The sequence below is a fragment of the Zosterops lateralis genome, assembly GCF_965231275.1.
Source record: "Zosterops lateralis genome assembly, chromosome: 22".
In the NCBI taxonomy this organism is placed as follows: domain Eukaryota; kingdom Metazoa; phylum Chordata; class Aves; order Passeriformes; family Zosteropidae; genus Zosterops; species Zosterops lateralis.
In genome coordinates this window covers 3752995-3776611 of record NC_139782.1, presented here as the reverse complement: position 1 = coordinate 3776611, position 23617 = coordinate 3752995, and the positions used below count along the sequence as shown (strand labels likewise).

The window sequence follows — 23617 nt, the reverse complement described above, 5'->3', positions numbered from 1 at the left end:
CTTTTTTCTCAAGACCAAAGCTATCAGTATTTGATCAGAGAGACAGATACAGTGTCTGATGTTAAAATCTTTCCAACCTCAGTTACAAAAATAGTACCATGAAGATATCACATTTAGAGCTGCAACGTAAGTGAAGTTTACATCACGTAAAAGATCAAAGCTGAATGATGTACGGCTGAGGTGGTGCAGCCCAACTGCAAAGGAACAGCTATTTCTAAGTTCAAGTCGACCACAGCTGCTCTCAGTGTTTCCACTGCCTCCCTCAAGCCCATCAGTGATGCTGCTGTGGAACACTTTGCAGCTCGAGATTTTTATGGCTTCCTTTCCCCTGTATGTACGGGGGGCTGCAGTGGTGGGCCAGGGGTCTGTTTCCATCTGATGGGATCAAATGAGCTCCACCTGTATTTGCACACAAACCCCAAGGCTGCTGGGTTTGAGCCAGATTTTGGGAAGAGCTGCAGCTCCAGACTCATAAGAGACTGTGAGTGTCACCAGTGGCTCTGCAATGTGTTACAGGTCTTCTTTTTAGCTTCAAAATCTTTTGGAATGCATGTAAATTATAGCTCAGGTAACATTAATGAGGGACTAGAAAACTGTTCTGCACTTCTGTTAGAGCTTTTAAATGCAGTACTTCTTTCTTCATGTAGATGAAGAATCTCTTATCAGAAATATCCTTACTCCTAGATGAAGAAAATCAACAAACTGTTTTGGAGATTTTTTTAATTATTTTTTTAAGAAATATTAAAAAAGCACTTTTTCCTCAGTTGCTGGGCTATCTACTGCTCTAACATTCAGATGCTGACACTTGTTCTATTTACATAAACAGGTTCTTGTTCTGTGTTCCAAAAGAAAATTCAAATGTGGCTGACTTGGACAGTTCAGTTTCTAGTTCACCAGAAGATCTCTGGATTCTGTGGATTTGTCAGGGTCCTGATATTCACCTTGTTCTTCCTCAGGGAAGCGGCAGCTGCAGGCATCATCCTCCTGAACTGACTGTTCAAGTGTGTGCACTGAAGAAAAAGAACAGAATCACAAATCAGTGAGGTTGGAAAACACCTCTGAGACATTTAGTCCAACCTTTGACCATACACATGATAAACCAGACCAGAGCTGTGAGTGTTGTTCCATGAACACCTTCAGGGACAGTGACTCCACCACCTCCCTGGGGAGCCTGTTCCAATCTTTAACAACCCTTTTTGGGAAGAAATTCCTCCTCATCTCCAACCTGGTGTAGCTTAAGGCTGTGTCCTCTTGTCCGGTCACTGGTTGCCTGGGAGAAAAGACTAACCCCCATCTGGATCCAGCCACATTTCAGGGAGTTGTAGAGGGGAAGGTCTCCCCTGGTCCTGCTTTTCTCCTGACTAAACAGCCTCAGTTCCCTCAGCTGCTCCTCAAAGACTCATCTTCTAGATTCTTCCCCAGATTTGTTGCCCTTCTCTGGACTCACTCCAGCACCTCAATGTTTTGTGAAGGGAAGGGCCCAGAACTGGACAAATGTCCCCTTTCTGTTTCATTTATTCAGCCATCTTATTTCACCATCCCTCAGTTATAAATGTCAGGAGGAAAAAAATCTTCCAAGTTATTCTATAATCTGAAATTATTCCTCTACAGCATTTACATCTGATAAAATTAATTTATCATACTTTTTTTCCCCTAATTCAGCAGGCCTTCTGGTGCTCTGTCATGGCAGTAAAAGGAAGCATGAGGGAAATATATTGCTTGACTGCCATGGTCTTCTGTATTTAGAGTTAGACTAGAAGATTCAGACCTTATCCTTAGGACAGGGAAAAAAAAAAAAAAGGAGAGAGAACTGCCCAAAAAACTAAACAAACCAATTATAAACTACATTGAATGGAATCAGCTTCATCTTTGTGCTGAACTCTTGAGCTTGCCAGGAGTTATTAACCCTCAGGTGGCAGTGGTGGATTCAGGCTGACTCTGTACCTGTGTAGCAGAACCCCTGACTGAACCCTCTCCTCCTGCAGCCAGAGCTCCAAGACACTTCAGGCCACGTGCACTCCCTCTGTGAGCACAGAGAACTCAAAAGTGTTACAGCCACACAGGCCAAGGATGATGCTTGGAGTTAATAAACTGAACTGACCTCTAACTGGAGCAGCAAAGCTCAGCTGAGTCTTTTCATCTCTCACAAATCCTACACTTCTAAGGATAAACAGGCACTTGACCTATCGCCCACAGTGCTTTCTGCAATAAAAATTCCAAAACTGTTTCCCTTTCAGTTGCTTCTGACTTACAAGGCCAAAAAAACCCAAAGCTATTGCAACTAGCTTTGAAAGACACTTAACTTGGATTCCTGACTTGTGCCTCATTTCAAAAAGGCCTGGATTGCATTTATCTTACTTTTCTTGAAGACAGCGGATAGTTTCTTTTTCTGCCAGACACTGAAGCAGATGCACAAAGGCAGCAGAAACATGATGCATGACAGCCCAGCAACAGCAAGAGAAATCCTCATCATGTCTGTCTGAACATCCTTCTTCCCTAGGAAATAAATAACATTCTTTAAGAGTATGAACAGAACAGAATTTTACCGCCCTTGAATTAGCTGAAAACTTTGTCTCCCACTCTGCTTTTGGATCAGTCTGCAGCCATGGAAATGCACAGAAGAAAAGACTTCTGCTTTAAATGGAAAGTGAATGAGCTACAGTATGTTTAAATAGGTTGTAATTCTTTACCTCCATAATGAATATTACACAATGACTCACCTGGCACAGTGATAGAAAATGGAATTTCAAGAGATGTGGTAGGTAGAGTAGTGACTAAAGTGGGATTAACTGAAGCGTGTTTGCAAATGACATCTTTTGCTGGAGTTCCAGGCTCCAGGACTTGGTTTCCAGAGCACCTAAAGGACATTTACAGCAAAACAGGGGAAAAAAAATTAAAATCCAGTCAAGTGTAATAGAAGTAGAAATTTTTTTTTCAGTTTACTTACGTTGTCCAGTTTTTACAGGAGCCACCAGGCTGATCATTAAAGGTTCCATAACGGCAAGTCTGGCAACCTTCAACAGACAAGGACAGGTAAAATTGGTACAAGATAAGCATTTAAAACACAACACATAAAACAGTATTTTTGCCTGCTTGTACAATGTCAGAATTACTATTTCATAGGCTGCTCTGAGTACACAAGGCAAGTCCTCCCCTGTCAGCCACAGAGCAGTGCAGGACTTGGCTACAAAGCCAGTTGATTTGGCACAAGAAGATGCCACAAACCATGCCTGACTCCAGAGTTCCCAGTTCAGTTTCCCTCATGCCAGCAGGCAAAGAGCTGCCATGCAAAGGGAACTAACTGGTGCATGATTTGAGCTGCAGCAGGGCTCAGGGTGTGGTGGGTTTGTCTGCTCCTGAGCTTACTCAACACACCATGCAAAGTGTTTAACAGCAGCAGCAGCTTTTATCATGCAAGGTCCTTCCTCTGTCTGCTTCTGCACTGTGCAAGAGGCACAGTGTCTGCTGGAGGAAGCAGAGGAGCTTTCAGCTGCTGGGGAAAGGTGATCCTACCATTCCTGGTTCTCTCCTGGCCCACGCCACAGACCCGGGAGCAGAAGGTGCAGCTCTCATCGCCGCAGCGATAGCCCTTCCTGCACGTGCATTCGGCGTCGCTTGTTGAGGAACAATTTTTTAAATATTGCAGTAGTCCTGCAAGGGGAAAAGGAGTTTTAGCACGCCCAGCGTGGTGCAGCAAAGGCTCGGAGCTTTGCTCTCACAAAACTGAGGCTCCAGCGAGCGGCCCCGCAGCCCCGCAGCGTTATCCGGGAGGTGCCGGTCCGGGCTCGGGGGGTCCCAGCGGGGCTGTCGGTACCTTGGCACTGCCGGCACATCCTGCAGAGGCCTCGTCCCGCCGTGCTGGAGAAGGTGCCGGCCGGGCAGGGCCGGCAGTCTGCTCTGGCTCCCCACAGCCCGCAGTCCTCGCTCGCTAGGAACGTACCTGCGGGCCGAGAACACGCGGTCACCGCGGGCCGAGCCCCGCACACCCCGCACATCCCGCCCCAGCCCGGCCCGGCCCTTACCCGGCGGGCAGTCAGCGATGCAGGGCAGCGCGGCCGCGGGCCCCGGGCCCAGCGCCAGCGCCAGCAGCGCCGCGGGCAGCAGCGCCCGGCCCGGAGCCATGCTCGGAGCGGCTCGGAGCGGCTCGGTGGGGCTGGCGGGACTGCGGGCGGGACACCCGGCACCCACCCTTAGCCGCCGCCCCCGGAGGGTCTGGCTGCGTCATCCCGGGGGCGGCGGGGAAGGCCCGGCCCGGCGGGAGTTTCCGGACCCTCTCAGAGGCGCGACCCCTCAGCTCCTGCCGGGCAGCGCCCGCAGAGCCCTCTCAGCGCTGCCGGTCAGCGGTCGCTCTTTTCACCACCGGGGCTTCCCGGTTGAGCGCTGCGCGGAATCCCCGGGAGGTGAAAGGTGAGGGGCGGGGCCTGCAGAGTGCGCGGAGATGCTGAACCACATGGGCACAGCACGGACATGAGGGAACAGCGGAGCGCCGCGCTCTGGCCACGGGCGGGTGGAACTGCCGGGGCCTGAGGGAGCGCGCACGGGAACGGCGCGGCCCCGCCCCCTGCGGGCCCTCGCAGCCAATCCCCGGCCCTGGTTCCGCCCCCTGCACTGCCCCGCAGCCAATCCCCGGGTCTGGTCCCGCCCCCTCCATCTCCCCTCAGCCGGGCTCGGAGCGCGGGCAGGAGCAGACACGGAGATCGCTGAGAAGTTGAGCGAGAAGGGAACGTGTGTTCCGTGTGTGTGTGCCCGGCACACGGGCAGGCACAGCAAGGACCTGCCTGTGCAGGGCTCTGAGCGGAGTCTGCTGTGGGCAGCGCACAAAGCGCCCCATGCCGGGAGCTGAACCCCGCACCGATCCCAGCAGAGCCCTCAGCAAAGCCCTTCCCCATGACCGGCTCTCCTCACCCGGGCTGGAGCTGCTCTGCCGGCAGAGCTCTCGTTAACCCGGCACCAGCAGCCGGACCGGGCCTTGCCAGCACCTGCGAGCGGGCTTTTACACAACAGGGCTTTACACTCCTAAACGTCCCCGTTAACAGCTCTGTCCTCCAAAACACCGAAACTCCTTAAAACCAGGGGCAACATCACCCTGAGCCACAGCCATTCCCTGCGCACCGTGAGCCTCCGGAATCAGAAGTGCGGGGCAGCCGCTCCGGGCAGAGGCGCAGCAGAGCCAGGCTGGGTTCTGATCGGTACGTGCGAGGCAGCGGCAGCAGCGGCACAGCAGCAGCAGGAGCCGCAGCAGTTGCTCGGTTCGCGGTCGCGCCGCCGCAGGAGGTGACTCTGGTCACGGCGGAGAGCACCGCAGCTCTCTCCGCGTTCCGAGAGCCCGTGAGAACAGCGGAGAGGGCTGGCGAAGCGAAGGCAGGACGGGCGGGCGGCGGGGAGGGGCCGGGGCCGAGCGCGGGCGGGGCCGGGGCCGGGCCCGGGGCGGATCCTCCCAGAGCCGCCCGCGGCCCCGCTGAGGTGAGTTGTGGCCGCCGCGGGCCCCGCGGGCCCGGAGCCCCGAGCCCCGGTGGGCGGGGGGTGTCGGTGTGGGCGGAGGGTTCGGCGGCCCGGCGGGTTGAGGTGCCCGGGCGGGGTCGCGGTGCCCGGTGGGGTTGCGGTGCCCGGGCGGCCGCGTTGCAGGCCCCGATCCCCCCGCTCTGCCCGTGAGGCGGCCTCGGGCCGGGCACGGCCTTGTGCCCTCCGTGCTCGTGGAATGGCGCCGTGTCCCAAAGCGAATTGAGGAAAACGGAGCGATGCGGCCTTTCCACCCGGGCTGGCTGAGCTGCTTCGGCCGTGCCCTGCCTATGAATAGCGGGCTCTGTGGTCGGGCCACTGAAGGGTGTGATTTTTTTTTTTTTCAAAGCCACCGTCTCCCGAAAGGCACGAGTACCCACGCAGGGCAATACGTTTGGCTGATAGGTTTGAGGCTGGCACTGAGGAGGGACTGGCATTTACTATGTGTAGGTAGCTTGTTAAATGGAATTGCTGTTAGGTCTGTGTAACTTCGTTCTGCCTTCTCAAAAACTGTCTTTCAGTAATAGTGGGACAGCTATTTACATATGCACCCACATGAAGAACAGTACTAATGCTCGAGAATTTGGCAGTGTTGTACAATAAATGTCTAAAGGCACTATGGAGAGACTGCATTTTGCAAAACTAGGAGAAAGAGTCAGGATCAGGTGCCTGTTTTTATCTAAAGAATTAATGAAAAGTCAGGGATGCCAACTGTGATCTAGATTTTTTTTTTTTTTCACCATTTCTGCCTGGTAGCTTTTCAGGTACATTTTACTAGTCAAATTAATATAAAAATTTTGCAGAATCAATATATACCCTCAAGACAACCTATCAAGAAGCTCTAGATTGTCCTGAAGTTATTACTAATACCTGTGATTTGGGTGTACTTGATCAGTGGGCTTTGCATTGACAGTACATAAAGCTGCCCTAATAGTAGGAGTTGACACAGTGAATTATTCTGCTTGGGCTGGTTCAGCATGCTGAAAACAGATGAAGTTAAAGCAACATGAGGATGATTTTGTTTTGTGTAGGCACCTAAACATGCATCAAATTTAATTAAAAGATCCCTGGTACTACGTGCAGTTCTGGATGGGAGGTTCCTGCATAGGGCAAAAATCTCTGTCTTTTAGAGTTGTGGCCTGTGAAATCCTTCTCACATCACAGATGCTTTCAGAGACTTCTCTCAGACCTGTATGAGTTAGTGGTTATGATGTAAAGTTACATGATGTAAAGTTATTTAACTTAAACCTTCACATGGAAGTTTGGCCATTCACCTCAACTTGAATTTAAAAGCTAAAAAAAAAAAAAAAAAAAAAAAAGTCTTAAGCCTCTTTTTTTCCATTTGCTAAATCTTGTGGTCTGCTCCCCCATCACACATATGCACATGTGTTTCTTCCCCCACAAAGTTGCAAAATAACCCAGAAAATCTATTGGTGAGATTCTGCAGGGGCACTGGTCGAGTCACTGTTCAGTCACAGGAAACTCCTCATGAAGCATGCTGTGTGGAAACTAAAAACCAGACATGAGGTCAAAACTCATGCAAGCCCTTTCTGTAAGTGCTGACCTGGGTGGGAGTCAATGTCTCGGAAAAACTGAGGGTGTGCAAATTGAAAACAGCTCTGCCACCCACCCTGAGCCCCTCTCTGCCAGACACAGCCCCTGTAAGGTCTTGATTAGACCTTCTTCTTCTGGTGCTGATGTGCTGTGCCTCCCACTTGCCCAAGTGCCTTAATCTTTTAATCATCAAACTGCATTATTGTTAAAAAGTTCCCCAGTTAAATAGGATTGCTGTGGATATTGATTTAAGCTAGTGAACCATTTTGAGGTGGCTTAAATTAAAGAACATGCAAAAGTAGAAATTACTGTTCAGTTTCAACATGAGGGAGGATTTGTACGAGAGGATTTGCCTTCTAACCACGTTGTCTTTCTACCCTCCTCAGCCCTTTCCTTCCCAACAATCTCCCTAACAGCAACTCCTCAAGACATGGCCTCAAAGAGAGCATTGGTGATTCTGGCTAAAGGGGCAGAGGAAATGGAAACTGTAATCCCCACTGATGTTATGAGAAGAGCTGGGGTGAGTTTGCAGACAGTGAATAATCTTTGTGAGTGCCTGGTCAGGGGGAAATCATTGCCTCAAGTTGATGTTCATTGCCAGGAATTCAGTGTATGGTCTCTTGTGTGAAGTGTAAATTTACCCTCATCACTTTTCTGATTAGCAAATATTTGTGCCATGCACCTAATGAGCATGCCTGACAACTGACATTTGTTGGTAACCTTTCAAAATTCAAGTCTAATGTGGGCTAGAGCAAATGTTTCAAGGAAATCCTACTCTGTCAGAAAACACAGCTACCTCTGTGCAGAGTAACTGGAAGTGCCTCTTTTGTGGGGTTGGAAAAGCTCAGTACATTCCAGCTCATGACATTGCACACCTTTTCTTGAGCTGCTTTTGAAATTTAGTTATTAACTACAGGTCTGGCTGTTAGGATTCCTCAGTCTGTTACTTTGCAGTTGTAGGAGCATGCTGTTATCATCTCATTAGGAATGAAAATAATACTTCAAATAAACACACCAGCTTCACTTATATGGAAATGACTGAAATAAAAATTACCTTCTCCCACCACCTTTGTCATTCCATCACTGTGTTCCCTATTTTGGCTTTCAAGAGGAACAAGCTGTCAGTATGGCTTTGCTTGTTCTGTGTACTACCCAAGAATAATATATAAGAAAAATGCCCCAAATTCCTGTTTTGTAATAGTGTATTTGTTCTCCTGTTAGATCAAGGTGACTGTTGCAGGCCTAACAGGAAAAGAACCAGTGCAGTGCAGTCGAGATGTCTTCATTTGTCCTGATGCCAGTCTTGAAGATGCCAGAAAAGAGGTTGGTCATCACCCTTCTCTGATAAAATGGCCAGCATAGTTTTTCTCACAGTTTCTGAGGTGAATTTGGAAAGATTATGGATTACCTTTGGACATATGTTGCATGTTGTGTTAACTGTGTGTAGCAGTGAATTACAGAACTGCATGTCTCACTGTGCCCCCCTTCAGCCTGCCAGGTTCAGACAGATTTCTTAATTCTGCCCAGGTATTTGTTTTTGCAGAGCATCCATCACAGAGCTTTATTTTTCCTATTAGTTGGCTCGACAAAATACTGTGATTTGGACCAGCTCAAGAGCTCTGATGGGAAACTAAATAATGTTATAATTAGACTTGTACAGTAAGGTTGGAGCAAAACAACTTGTCTTTACAACACAAGAGCTGTCGCTTGCTTGCTGAAGCTTTTAAGTGCGCTGGGCTTAAGTCAGTTCTGTGAGAGACTTAATTGATAATAAGCTTTTCCTGGAACAAGAAATAGGTTTTTTTTTCATAATTGGAACTGGTGTTCTGATCATAAAGTGTTGTTCAGTGGAAGAAAAGGTAGATTGCTTTGCTTGCCACTGCAGTGGTCTTCAAATGGTGTAATGTATATAACCAGTGTAATGTGTCTATCAGCCTCTATTCAACAGAACAGTTTTATCTTTCTTTGTTTAGGGGCCTTATGATGTTGTGGTCCTGCCTGGAGGGAACCTTGGAGCTCAAAACTTGTCTGAGGTAAAGTTCTGGCATTTTAAAATTTGACGGGCATTCTCTTGAGTAGTGGGGTGGTCAGCACTTGCTTAGTAATCCTGCAGATTCAGTTCAGCATCTAAATTTCTCTTCTGAATGAATCAGTGAACTAATTGTTAATGGTCTTAAGCCTTCTTGTGATTATATAGGTGGGACAACTGGGTGAATTCTTGGTCACGAGTACCTGGTAAAACAGAATAAAAATGGAAAGGTGGTGTGCATTATGGGAAGATCTCTGTTCATACTCATGAAGATGAAACGGTTGCAAATGAAGATTTGTTACTGAGACAAAAAACTGTCCAAACCCAAGGGACTCTGCTCCTCTGCAGAATTCTGACTATGGTGCAATACGGTTGCAGAGGTGCTCTGAGTTCCTTGTGGAAGGCAAGCAGACAAACAAACTGATCTATCAAATAGGGTTGAGGTGGTATCAGAGTTTGTAAGCCATGGAGTATGAGACAAATACCCAGTATAAATCTTCTTAAGAATGATAGAGACTGGAGATATCTTATGAGTACTATATTCTGTTGGTCCTGTATTTTCAAACAACAGCTTTATAAGCTGTGGGTTAACCAGCTTTCATGTGGGTCAAGTACTTCCTTGCAGTTACTTCTGATTTCCTTCCTCTTTCCTTCTGGGGCAAATGTGTCTTGGTTTCAGTTTTTTCTCCTTCTTAATGTTCTCATTGCCCTCTGTCCTGAGGCAGGGAGGGAAAAATCCAGTTGGTTTTCTGTACAAAAGATCTTTTTGAAATTTCAGTGAAAACTGCTTAAAATAACCAACCCCGAACAATGACTTGTGATGTTTCTTCATACAGTCTGCTGCTGTGAAAGACATTTTGAAGGACCAGGAAAGCAGAAAAGGCCTGATTGCTGCAATATGTGCAGGTGGGTTAACAAAGAGTCTTGCTTTGTAAAGCATTTGGATATTTTGAAGGAGCATGAAGACAGTTTCCTGTCTTAGAAATCTGTGCTCCTGTAATTTAGTACCAGGAGTTTGTGCCTGTATATATATATATATATATATATATATATACATTTCAACATCTGATTTCTTTTTACATTTAATAGCAGAGAAATTTCTAAACTAATTATGAACACTTATCCTGCAAGTTCTGCTTGTTATCTAGTTCTTCCAATCAGTTATATTACTGTCTTTAAAATAAGGATTTATTTTAAAGTATGTGCTTATTCTGGTGATCTTTCTTTAAGTATAGAGCACTGGCAGAATGTCATCACTGTAAATTTATCTCACATAACCACTCCTGCCCTTTAGCTTCAGAAAGAAGGCCAGAAATATAGAATTACAGTCTCACCCTTCTTGAGCTGCAACAAAAAATGGACTCAGTTTGAGGAGAGGGTTGTCTCCTTCCATAATCTGCACAGCTTGGTGTCCAGATCATGAACTTTGTAAGATTTGTGTTTTAAAAACAAGGTGAAAGATTGCCAACACTGCAACCGAAGGCTGGTCTAGGGACCTGAAGCTGAGAGTGAGGAGAGAGATGATAATGCATAAAAGGCAGTCAGAGTGTGTTCCAGGAGGGGATTTTCACTTTGGTTTTTTGGTACATTGCTGGGAGGTTTTCTGCTTTTCTTCCTCATTGAGGTTCTAGGCACACAGAGCTGTGAACCTTCCTCAACTTGGCAATGATTCTCTTACAGAGCAATCCAAATTCACACCTGCCCAGGCTTTGCTTGTAAACAGGATGATTCTTAGAGCTCATTCCAACTGAACACAAAAGAGGTTATTTCCTCTACTAAATCCAGAATTAAATGGATGAATGAAAATTAAACTCATGTCAGACAAATTCTGCCTTCAGTTTCTTTCTTCTTCCCATTAGGATTTCCTGTGTGATGACTCGGCATTTCTTGACACATATTCTTTACTCAAGTCAGGCTAAGGAGGAAGTATGAGAAGAAAAGAGAAACTGCTGAAACCAAAAATGGAACAGTTAGTCCATGATCTGTCCAAAATACTGCTTGGCACACAACTGCAGCATGTAGAGACTTGCTCAAATTAAATCCTATCTGTTAAGTCTCTAAATTCCGCCTTTAACAAGGTTGTAAAGTAATTGTAGGTATTTAATGTTCAGATTGAAACGCAGACCTTTTGTTTCTTAATGTCAAGCAGTTTTAAATAAAATGTCTGGAAGTGGGTTGTTCCTCACTCCTTCAAAGGCAGCACAGTCATGGGTGGACATCAGTGTGAACTTCATTGTGAGAGCTCTTGGCTTCAGAGCTTTATCAGTTTTTATAAAAGCTAGTTTGTCCACAGTGAGCTTTGACCCCTGGGGATCCCTGTGCCCAAAGGTCTGTTCTTATAAGTGTTTTTAGCAGAAGGCAGTTCCTCACCGGTGCAATTTTGTGTTCTTACAGGTCCTACAGCCCTTCTGGCACATGGGATAGGGTATGGAAGCAAAGTCACAACACATCCTTTGGCCAAAGACAAAATGATGAATGGAGGTATGTTTCTGTCCAAACACTTCTCAGATTTTTTTTTTTTTTTTTTTTTTTTTTTTCTTACCTAAATCCACAATTTAAAGAAAGGAAAAGAGCTTTTTTATCTTATTTTCCTCACTGAATTGAGTCTATATCACCAGAAAATAGAGGGCTGTACTAACATTCTCATCCTTCGGGGAATTCTGCTGCTGCTGTCATGTGAGGAGTATTTTTCACCATATCCTCTTGAGGCTGAGCCATCTCTTGCCCCTTTGGTTCTTTGCCTCAGTTGTCCCAACAGCAGACTCTGGGAGAACCTTTCCCACTCTCCTGTGGGTATTGCTTTGGCTCTGTGGCAGCTGATGACTCCACACTTCTTTCTCCAGCCAAAGGGAAGTGATGGTGAATACTAGAAAGGTTATTCTGTGAGCATTAATGAGGCTGGAGGTGATCAGTTTGGGTTCCCCCAGTATCTTCTGCATGCATTTGGAAAAAAATAAATTTGTGAACAGCTCCACAAAAGCAGTCGGGCTTCCAGAAGTAACCTCATGGGAGCTGACAGGGGGCATTCCCACACCTTGGGAATGAGCTCCCTGTGGGCCCTGTTCCTGCCTGTGGACAGCAGGCAGGGATGAGCTGCAGGGGGGCAGTGCTGAGGTCTTTGTGCCCTTGTGGCAGCTGTGGGCACGGTGCTGGAATTCACAGAATTCACAGAATCAGAGTTGGAAGAGATCTCCAAGATCATTGAGTCCAAACCATCCCTAACACCTCAACTAAACCATGGCACTGAGTGCCACATCTGGTCTTTTTTTAAACAAATCCAGGGATGGTGACTCCACCACGTCCCTGGGCAGACCGTTCCAGTACTTTATCACTCCTTCTGTAAGAAACTTTTTCCTAATATCCAGATATTAGAGATATCCAGAGATATAGGATCTCCATTGGCACAGCCTGAGACGGTGTCCCCTATTCTGTCAGTTACTGCTTGGATAAAGAAACCAACCCCACCTGAGCACAGCCACCTTTTAGGAAGTTGTAGAGAGTGATAAGGTCACCCCTGAGTCTCCTTTTCTCCAGGCTGAACAGCCCTGTCAGGCTGGGGACTGACCTGTTGGTGTTGTGTGTTCCCCAAGCACACTACTCGTACTCGGAGAGCCGCGTGGAGAAGGATGGGAACATCCTGACCAGCCGCGGGCCCGGCACCAGCTTCGAGTTTGGCCTGGCCATTGTGGAGACCCTGCTGGGGAAGGAGGTGGCTGAACAGGTGAAGGCACCTCTAATACTGAATTAGAGAGTGAAACCCTGGTGTGGGATAGGGGCTAGAACAAACTTAGATAGAGAGTCTTATCCTTTGTAGAATAACTGTAATGTGCACTGTTGTAAATACACTTTAATTGTGGGTGAAATTAGTAACTGTACTTAGCTGAACTGGGATACCTTAACAAACCAAAGGTCTTCATTTCTGGAAAAAGATCCTGTTAGCAAGAGGCTTCATCACAAAAAAGCACCCAGCATCTAATAATCCTAATTAGTTCTTGGATGGCATTTAAAAATCACATGGAAAAATGTTTGCTGAATAAATAAAAATGGAGCATCCCTACTGGTGTGTTGTTCGTTTCTGTGTTTTCTCCCAACCCAGACCCCTGAAACCTTTTTACCATCCTGTACTCTTCAAAACAACATCTGTTTAGATTCTCACACAGTTCTTCTGAAGTCTGAGCTGAAATGAGAAGGTGGCCAAGCACTGGAACAAGCTCCCTAGGGAGGAGGTGGTCATGGCCCTAGGCCTGCCAACATTCCAGAAGTGTTTGGGCAAAACTTCTCACAACCCTTCTCTTGGCTGTATGGTTTAACTTTTAGGTTGCCCTGTGTGGAGTCAGGAGTTGGTTTTGATGACCTTCATGAGTCTCTTCCAACTCTGGATAATCTCTGGTTTCGTGACATAGATTATTAAATTGTAACCTGGAATTAGTTAAAACAATGTTTAATTTCTTGTGCACAAATAAGGCAAATAACCAGTATTAATTTCCCGACAGTGTTGGAACTAAATTAAAAGTGTGAATATTCATACCTTGTCAAGCACTCCAGAGTTCATCCAGGTTGAACATGATACCTTGAAATTTGTCTTCTGCATTAAATGATTGCAGATCCATTGAGCTATTTGGGCAGCTAGTAATCAGCATAAAGCATGAAGTTTGGATTTGGTAAAATGCCACAAGTAGCAGTGCTTGTTTCTGCTTACTAAAAATTGGAAGTTGCTACAAGCCTGGCTTAAGTGAGCCTTTGTCAGTTTAGAGGAGTTGCAGGACAGGTCTCTGGAGGAAGTAATGGAGCTGTATTCCCATGAGAATTAAGAACTTGGCATCAATTTCCATCTTTGCTGCCTTTCTTTCACCAAATCATTCTGGTGTTACCTGGCTCTGTCAGCAATCCTGCTTAAGGATGGCACCTCACTGGACTCTGAAGTTACCCCAGCATCTGGAGATCTGGTTCTGCATACATCTGAAGTGCATAGTCTGAACTTTGGAAAATGACTGCATAGGAGCCTTTATGATTGCTTATTTTAATAGGAAACAAGTTCATTCTCAATTACTGCATTTTCGTAATGAAATACATGGATACTTTTGCAAATTTAGAATTAAAAAATGTCTGTGTTGTTAATAACTACTGGAAGAACTGCTTCAACTCTGTGCTCTGTCTCTTAATTTGTTTAGGAAATATTTCATGTTTCTCTAGCTTTGAAATATGCTCAAGATATGCAAAAATTGTAATCTGTGTAAGATTTTACATGTTTGTGTGGTAAATCTGCACATCTAACTGGTATTGCCATGCAAATGTAAACCAAATGATGGAAAGAGTCTTTGTCCTAGAATCTGGAATAATTACTTGGTTTGTAAATAGGCATGATTCAGGATACAGGAAAAGCTCTCCATTCCTGGGTGGCAGCACTGCTTTGTAACATTAGAAGGAAAGTATTTCCATGCTTGTATTGTTTTTAGTCTTGCAGAAATATTTTAATACAAAGCATTAGCAAAGTGGCCATAAATTTGATTATAATTTTTTTTTCTCCAAGGCTGAGGGAGTTCAATTTACAGAAATGAGGTTTTCAGTGTGTATATTTGGGTTTTCCCACTCCCATTAAAATGGTAATAGGAAAAACACTCAGAGAAATGAGCCTAGAGCCCATGGATGTATCTGCTTAACTTGCAGATTCTTCCACTGTGTTCAGCAAAAGACCTGGTAAATAAAATATTGTAGTGCTGCTTGCATTACACAATTACCTTCATACAGCTGACCCTGTTCTCAGCCTTTTACATTGCAGATGTCCAGCAAACATGAATTTACTTGGGTTCTCTTTCTGTGTCATTAACTTGGTCTTTCAGTTAGGGTAAGCAAGTGTATGAACTAAGATGAGGCTCATTTTCCCCTTAAGGGTGAGTGTTAAGAAGGAAGTTGCTGATTCAAGGGGAAAAAAAATTAGCAAAATACTTTTTTCTTCACATTTCAGTATCTTTTTTCATAAAATCCTCTTTTACCTGCTGCTGAAAGATGAGCTGAGGTACTTTTCTGCTCATTGTTTCATGTACACTAAAAACTTTGTGCCTTTTTATTATTTGCAAGCTTTAGTTTCAGACCCTGTGGTAATTGAGTATTGCTGCCACTGAGCTCAGCTTAAACTGAAGGGAATTCATCCACTCTTCTCCATTTAACAATTAGCATTTTGTTCCCTGGCACCTGGAGGGTTTGGGGGTTGGTTGTTTTCCTGACAGGAAGGCAGCCAGCTGGTGTCTGCTGTGTGCCTTGGATCATCTCTAAAAAGTGATGTAGGTTTTTTTTCTCCTGATTCTGATTGTTCTGTGGGCTTGAATGCACCATTGAGAATGAGTTCTCTTAGGGAATTGAGAAGTATTACATGGCTTAGGAGCAGGAATGTACACAAGAGGGCATAGATGCTGAAGCCATCAGTGAATGCTTGCAGTGATGAGAAATATTTTCATTCAGACTGACAAGCTTCTTACTGAAGAAGAGGCAGAAGAAACATTTGGAGAGTGAATAGTCTGGTTTTGTTGCAGTTCTTTGCAAGTTTCTTTCAAAAGTGGAAGCTGAAGTGCACAGCACTGTACTGTGGGCAGGAGCAAATCCTGTCTCAGGAATATGTCCCTCTCAGCAAAAAAGAAGGGATGCTTTTCTAGAGAGACAAAGGTTTACTATTAAAATATTTAACTATTTTACAAATATTTACTTCTAAAATGGATGGAGACAAACCGTAACGGATACAAACCAGCCTGCACACTAGTACTTAAAGCTGTAAAAGCACACTAGGGAATATGCTTTATCCAATAATCACAAGCCTTGGACAGCTTGCTAGCCATTTATGTATATGCTTACCATTTGGTATGAAGCCCACTGTGACTGTCAGAACAAAGAATGGTTACTTAATCTGGTTATTTTGTTTGTCCTTTCAACAAAAAACTGCATCATGATGCAAACATAAGCAGCGATCCCAAAATTATGACAAATACCTGTCTTCCAGCAGCCTGGATGACCCAAGACTTGGCTGGAAAGATGTGACAGAGAAGTAGGAAGATCTCAACAGAAACAATCCCTAGCACTGCATCCATTCATGTTCTCATATTCTACCTCCAGAGGAAGAGATGTGTTGCTGTTATATGGAGACTACATTTTAGTAGGGCATGGGATGCAACATTAGAAGTTTGAAAAATAAGCAACAAAACACTGGGCAAATTGATAAATTGCTGTCCAAAATTGTAGATAATATTTTAGCACGTTTAGAATGGTCTTGCATGTGGTATGTAGAGAAAGGAAAAACAAAATGAAAGCAGATGTGTCACCCTACTGCCCTGATTTGTCAGCTTCGATGGATATTCTACAGTTCTTGCAGCATTATCACTTGGCAGGAAATCAGAAGTTTTCTGGGAAGAACAGCAAAAAGGGACAAGCTGTCCTTGCTGACACAATTTATCTGGCCTTCAGCCTCTTCCTGCCACCTCTTGAGAAGCATCCAGGGAAGGTCAGGGGCAAGGAGCAGGTTGTGGGAATCCCTGCAGTGGTGCTGGCTCAGACACTGGCCCAGCTCCTTCACTCAGCATGGCATTGCAGGGCAGACCTCACTCCTGTCTTCCAGAAGCATCTGTGGACACTTGGCAGAGCTCTGTGTGCAGAGCAGGCCCAGCCACACAGCCCAGATGGGAGGGAATTGAGCCCAGTCTCTGTATCCTGACGCTCATTCTTATTATAAAGACTTAAATAATAATACATTATTATTTAAGGGACTAGGCAGCATTTCTGGCTTATATTTTGGTGGCCACACTTTGGGAAGCAATGCTGACACCCATGATAGGCTCCAGAACTGAGTCCAGACTTGGGAAAACCAGCAATCCTGTGTTTTAGGTAACACAATTCTTCCACATTGAGGTGCACTTAGGGCTGCTCTGGGTGGTGCAGCAGTTTGGGGTTGCAGTGCTCTGTGCCACACTCAGTCTCTGTAGCAGCTCTAGCAGCCTTTCTGCTCTCTACAAGATTGTTCTGTGTGCTCGAAGGCATCACAGATTGAGAGGAAGCTTTTATACTTGGGCTTGTTCGTTTGCTTTGCTTCATTCAGCAGCTTCTAATTATACCCTTTGTACAACCTTAAATAATTCCTCCCTACACAGGGTTTATGGCCCTCCAAGTCATGTAGATACTTCCGTACTTTTACAATTTAATTCAAGGCCTTTCCACTAATGGTAGAGGGAGGAAGAAGGAAAGTTGTCTGAAGATCTCATGGAAGTACTCATATTCTAAAGGGCAGAGTTGGGTCTAGTGAGACTTGTGTAACACTGGTAACACCAAAGTCTTCCACAGCTGATGGAAGTTTCCCCCCAGGACTAGGGACACATTTCTGTGCAAATGCATCTGATTTCTAAATATTGATGGTGTATTGAAATATTTTCAAGTTTTAATGAGATCTCCTGAGAAACACGTGCTACTTCCACATACGTGCAGCTCTGATCTCAGACTCATACTTTCTCCCATATTATGTTATATATGACGTGGAAGAAGCACTCTCACACTGAAGTCACCAGCTAGGCAAGATAGTGACTGGCAGATAGGCAGGAAATAAGCTGCTGCCTTGGGTGGTGATGAGTCTGATCATTGATGGGCACAGCACAATCATTTCCATTTTTCACAGGAAATCTGCTCTTGTAGTCTCTGAGAGAACTGGCAACAGATGATGCATTTATCTGTGCTGACTTTTCTCATGACCACATGTGATATATTACTCAGTTGTTCTTCCACGGTGTTTTGCAAAGGATTATTTTACCTTCCTCTCAGTCTTTAGAAGGCAAATGAATGCTTGTACTAGTAAATTAATAATAATGAAGCTCTAAGCTCTTGGATGGGCTCACAGAGACACAGGCTTTGCTGTGTCCCAAATAAATCCCCTGCAGCAAATTATTTTTTTTCCTCCCTCCTCTTTGGAAAACTACAGAGCATTAACAACTTTAATAATAATTTTAAAAAGAAAGAAAGGGCACTTAGGGTGACATTCCCTGGCTGGTGCCCAGTGATGATTCTGTCCCAATCACCCATAATGAGGAGAACAGATGAAGCCTTGCTCTCCACAGCCATTTCCACAGGTCATGAAGAGGAGTTGGAGGCTTTGGCCTCTCTAGCTTTTTGTCTTGGCCACTTGTATGTGACCTTGCACAGAGGAAGCCTCTCAGGGGAATATTCAGTGTCATGAAATCCTCCAGAGCTGGAGCCAGCGAGCCTGCCTGCCTCCTGTTGTGCTGCTGGAGAAAGCCAGGGTTCTGCAATTGTGTTGCATTGGTTGGTCCCTTGCAGGTGACTGACTGGCCCAACATAAAGCTCAGGTGTGTTACACTGTGAACTGAACTGCTTGTAAAACAGCTGCCTTACTCATCGTGCCGCTCCAGGGCATGCTGTAGCATCCTGTCTTATCGTGGAGACTGCTTTTGATCAAGTTGGTCCAATTAAGCTCAGATGACAGGAGAAGTGTGGCCTGCGAGAGGCAGCATGTCCAGAGCACCCTGCAATGGCCTGGGAGGTGTCAGCAGCCCCAGAGGCTGAGCAATCTCCAGCTCTCCTGTGCCTGTGCTGCGTCACCTCCAGCTCAGGTTGGACTGCTGGCCATGCCTGTGCCTGCTGTGTCTGTCTCTGCTTGCTCCTCCAGTGGAAATATTCCCTGTGGAGGGATGGAGTCCTTGGCTATTCCTATGGAACAGTTGTGTATTGCATCCAGGCCATGATATGATTGACTATAGAAGAAAATGTCCTCAAGAGGTCCCCTCACCCTTAACCATAGGAATGTTTAGACTGTCAGCCTTTAACAAAACACTAGCACTAAACCATTTAACTTGAATTCAGGAACTAAATAGTTCATCCTTCAGGCTAGCCCTTCTTCAGAGCTCCATGACAGCTCTCCCTCAGCCTCTGTGTTAGGTAGGAGCTCACTGACACTCACCTTGCTGACATTCATTTTTAAAAGTGTCTCAGACAGGGCTGTCTGTCCCCATGGCTTTTAACAAAGCAATTACTTTCCTTTATTGGGTTTTTTTCACCATGATGAGAAATTACTCTGAAAAGACAACCGTTCCTCCCACTAGCAGTGGAATCCCATGAGAACAGAATGTGTCAGGGTGTGTAATCTCATCTCTCCCCTGTGTTGGAGGCCTCTGCACTGCCACGTGCCTATTGCTGTGCTGGTGCTGTGCAGATTCTGCATCACAGCAGCCCAGTCCCAGTTTTAATTGCTTAAACTCTGAGTGCTGGGGTCTGCAACTGGGATGCAGGAAAACTTTCCTTGAATAACTTATCAAAATTATCTGAGACCAGTGAAGTCACCAGGTGCAGCCTAATATGGTTCTTTCCTCTGGACCTTGCTTAACAGGCAGTAGATGACAATACAGGGATTGCAGGGCAATGAGTAACCTGTCAGAGGCCAAATTCTTATTCACTTTTATCTCCCTTGCACCTTGCCATGGAGCAGCTGGACTCAACATGGCATGACCTGATGTGGTCCTTTGTGTGAACTTCCTTGAAGCTGCAAAGTTCCTGGAGAGCCTCACACCTCACCACTGCAAAGTTTATGGGGTTAGTTGTGTGTTCCAGCTGCCTTCCACAAGGCACTCAGCAGTGCTGACCCTGTCCTTGAAGTGGTTGTGAAAATAATAAACACATTAACAAAGGTAAAATAAATACAGGTAACAGGAAGATGTCACTTGGTCACCTGGGGAGGTGGCGGGCAGGAGAAGCTATTCTGTGTCAGGCCTGATGACCCCATGCTTGATCCAGAGACTCTGTGCATGGAGGGCCTCCATGTATGTTATAATAGCATAATGTGATGAGTAATTAGCATCCTTAGCAGATTCACAGTGGGTATGGTGGGATAATCTGGCTTGGTTTTCCTTCCGGTGTTTCACAGCAGTGTATTGCACTTTTCTTCCTTTGTGGCTTTCACATGTTAATAATTTGTGGACAACAGTTTTAATCTTCAGAAAGAAGCATCTCTTCCTCTGAATCACTTTGGAAGGAAATGAATAGCAGTCATGGTTCCCATGTTTCAGCGGCATGCCACTTAAAATTTGGAATACCTAACACCTTTTCCAAAATTAACCACAACTGGGATCAAGGTGCACACCAATATATAAATAATATAGCAACAGTCTATGAGCAATCACGGGTGTGGCTTCCATTTTATGATTCAGAAAAATTAATGAGCTCTGTGGATGAAAATAGGCATTTGGGTGGGGATTATGCAAGGCCTGAATTATGATGCAGGATGGGTGGGGGTAACACCTCTTTCAGTTTACAAATGCTAATCACAAGCTCAGCAGCCAGAAATTTCTGCAGTGCTATTTAACAAATACTAATAAGTATAATTAAACGTTGTGTGCTAGATTTTCAGTGCCAGGAAGTTGTGTGAAGCAGAACATTTGCTGTATGTTTTCAGTTTTAAATAAATACAAACTGTTCTGAAAAGCAAGCTGACAGGAAATGCAAAGATTAGCCTACTTTAAAAACAAAAGTTTACCCCAGGAACATTGAGTACACCCAGAGAAAATCAATAGGTTACCTAACTGCAGAGTGCCTACAAGCAGATAAAATGAGGGTTTACCTTCATCTCCAATTTCCTTCTTGACATAATCCAGAGAGTATGTATTTAACATACATCTTGTAATAATATTAGAAGTGTTTATAAGTGCCACAGTCTGTAATCATGCGTTTGAAGGCTGGGAATTCCACCATGACTGATCTGGCCATCATCTTAACCCTGAATTCTTGACAAGACTTGGTTTGAACACCATCAGCAACTACTCTACTGTAGTAACTGCCCTTGCAAAACTGGTGTCTTTGTCCTGGACTAGAAGGATGCTTTCCTTTCTCATGTCAAACTCAACACTTCACTCAGACTGTTTAAAAATCAAACCAAAGCTGCAGGAGGAGCAAATGTGATGTTGTTGAGTGCTCTTCTGCACTTTCAGGGTGGTACTAATTGGGCCTGCTGCAGTCTGGGAGTGAATGGAAAACTCTTAATGACAGCAACAACAATCAGTCCATTTAAATGACTGCAGATTTTAATTATGTTGTCAATCAGCATACTTCCGAATCAGGTTTACTTTCTGGTTTATCTCTTGTGATGCAAAAGAAGCTGATGATCAGCTACAGCTCTGTGTTATTTACTGACTTTATCTGTTTAACAGCAAGTTAATATGGTGAAGTTAAGCTAATTGGTTTTTTAAGTTGCCTGGTACTAACACAGCCTCTTCTTTTCAGGAAAAGTTACACTGAAGCAAACATCCTTTCCTTTAGTTACCAGCCAGACTCAGCTCCTCTGGGTTGATTTGCCAGTCAAACTCACCAAGTAAAGGGTGTTCTGCAAACAGCAGAGCAGCCAAGCAGCACCAGGCAACACCAACCCTTGCCCAGGATGAGTATGACAGATGCTTTTTGCTGTCAGTCGTTACTCATTGTGCTTTTGCTTGTGCTATCACTGGTTTTGAGCCTGGGGGAGAGGTCACCCCGCACTCTGCTCCCATTCCCAGCAGCTTTGCTGCCAGACACCTCTCAGTGATCCTGGGTTTGCTGTAGGGCTGTGCTGGATCCAGCCCTCTGGGGTTTGCTGTGGTACAACCCCTTTGGCCCAGCACAGCTGCTCCTCCTGGCACCAAGGAATCCTCACTGAGGCTGGGTGGTCACAACAGGCTCCTGAGGCACAGCGGAGAGTGCTGAGGGCAGGGGAGCAGTGTGTGTAACCTGCTCCTTGAATCAGGTGCTGTGAGCAGCACTGCCTCTCCACACACGCACATCTTTCTTCCCTGCTTCAACACAAATTCCTTCAGTTTATCAAGTTGTAACTGCTTTGAAGTGTGATTATTCCAGTCAAATCTAGCTCTCAGAGGCAAGCTGTCAGGCCTTGCCCAGGTGAGTCCAAACTCTAAATATTCAAACATGTGATGAGGCTGTTGCAAAAGCATGTTGTGTCCTGACAAGTCTTATCATGTGCCAGGGGATGAGCAGAGAAATGTCTTCTGGCCAGAACTTGTAAAGCTTCCCCCACAGCTCTACAGCCTTAATTACTCACTTGGAAAACGAAATAGAGTTTTTGGATCATGCAGACTCTTTCCCAAAGCACAGGAATGTGGTGTCTAAGAATATATGCAAGGCTTCCACCTGATTTTGTCAGTGACCCCTTCACAAAAAGAACCACTGACTTGTGGCCCAAGTCCTCAGTGAGACCTCATTACTACAGAATTTTAAAGATAAAACAGCCAAGTTACTTAAACACTGAACTGCTGCATTAGCTGTTCCTTAGGGCACCTCTGCTGCTAACAGAAATGAAAATACATGCTGGAACACAAGGCTGGAAGTGTTGTAATACCCTATTTTATACCAGATATGTTTAAGCTAAAAATGTGGAGTATCAGGAATGGAGTGGGACCCAGAGGCAAAAGCCAGGAGAGATTTGTAGGGCAGTTACTTGGGTTTAAATAGAGTTCTACTGGAATGGCAGCTGCTGAGTCTGTGCCAGCTCCAGCACTCTGCAAGGGAAGAGCTGCAGCATGGCAGTGTCAATCTGCTGCAGCAGTGATGGTGCAGCTGAGATTTTACGTTATTTTGGGGTCCCTAGACTTGCAGCCTTCCCCTTAAATATGAGCAGTTTTAAGTAGAGATTTTACCTTTTCATCTTAGAAAAATCCAGGGGGTGGAGGGAAAGCAGAGCTTTCAGTTGGCTGCATATGAGCTGACAGCCTTGCACAGGATTAGGTAACTTGTTTATGTTTTGAAGCTGATCTGCATTGGGCTCTTAGGGCTATGGCACAGCTGTAGGTGTTTAAGCACCTTCCTAAATGAATCTTAGCAATCCTCAAACGTGTAAGAGCCAAGGCATTGGGCATTACTGAAAAACTGAATCTGACAGTTTTCACATCCAGTGCAATTCCCAGGATGGTAGCCTGTTAAATTCTGAAATAAGCCCAGTGACAGAAACATCCAAACTGCCAGATCAAGGCAAGTATTTGTCTGCATACACAGCCAGAGGATCAAAGTTGTGTGATGCTTTCTATCCTCAGTAACCTTATCCATGGCTTGCATACCATGGTGAAATACATTTGTTTTGTGGTAAGTATTCACAATTTCTTTCCCCTCTTAACAATGCTTTTTTCTACCAGGTGAGAAATTGAAGACAGGAACACTACTGCCCTCTCCTTTCTGTGTGATGGTGGCTAACATGCTATAGGCGACTCTAGAAAGAAAGAAAATCATTAATAATGTTAGACCAGATAACTTAATCTTATGGGGTGTTTTATGGTCAGCATAAAACCATAGATACCATGCTACCACGTAGTAGGGTGGAATTAAAAGTAATGGTGTGCAATGTGAGTTATTGAACACTTCTGCAGAAATCTTAACTCTAATTACATGCAAGCTGAATTCAAAATCTGTTACACATTTAACATTACTAACTTTGAACTTTCCAGTAAACACATAACTAAAATGCAATTGCATTCAATATTCAATAAAGCAAAAACCAAAATGTATCATAAATAAGTA

At 45.1% G+C, this 23617-nt stretch overlaps 2 protein-coding genes across 3 annotated transcripts; one reads left to right on the top strand and one right to left on the bottom strand.

Moving 5' to 3' along the window:
- Window positions 1-720: 720 nt before the first annotated feature.
- On the bottom strand, window positions 721-4122 carry TNFRSF9 (TNF receptor superfamily member 9; the record flags this gene model as incomplete). The annotated part of the gene is made up of 7 exons (XM_083876983.1): window positions 721-1010; window positions 2359-2496; window positions 2721-2857; window positions 2948-3014; window positions 3514-3651; window positions 3815-3940; window positions 4023-4122. 7 exons carry the CDS (start codon window positions 4120-4122, stop codon window positions 886-888), a joined length of 831 nt encoding a protein of 276 aa, XP_083733109.1. The 3' UTR covers window positions 721-885.
- A 1279-nt stretch (window positions 4123-5401) lies between these two features.
- Window positions 5402-13139, top strand: PARK7 (Parkinsonism associated deglycase). Of its 2 annotated transcripts, none has more exons than XM_083876811.1 (7): window positions 5402-5463; window positions 7440-7573; window positions 8275-8376; window positions 9027-9086; window positions 9919-9988; window positions 11477-11563; window positions 12673-13139. In XM_083876811.1, exons 2-7 carry the CDS (start codon window positions 7484-7486, stop codon window positions 12828-12830), a joined length of 567 nt encoding a protein of 188 aa, XP_083732937.1. In that variant the 5' UTR covers window positions 5402-5463; window positions 7440-7483; the 3' UTR covers window positions 12831-13139. The 2 variants fall into 2 exon arrangements, with proteins under 2 accessions (XP_083732937.1, XP_083732936.1); XM_083876810.1 differs by lacking the exon at window positions 5402-5463 and adding an exon at window positions 5921-5945.
- The last annotated feature ends 10478 nt before the right edge of the window (window positions 13140-23617 follow it).

Excerpts from the sequence above, each read along its gene's own strand:
- PARK7 (XM_083876810.1), top strand. Across the intron at positions 7,574-8,274 it reads ATGTTATGAGAAGAGCTGGG|ATCAAGGTGACTGTTGCAGG; the intron begins GTGAGTTTGCAG and ends TTCTCCTGTTAG. Across the intron at positions 9,989-11,476 it reads GATTGCTGCAATATGTGCAG|GTCCTACAGCCCTTCTGGCA; the intron begins GTGGGTTAACAA and ends GTGTTCTTACAG.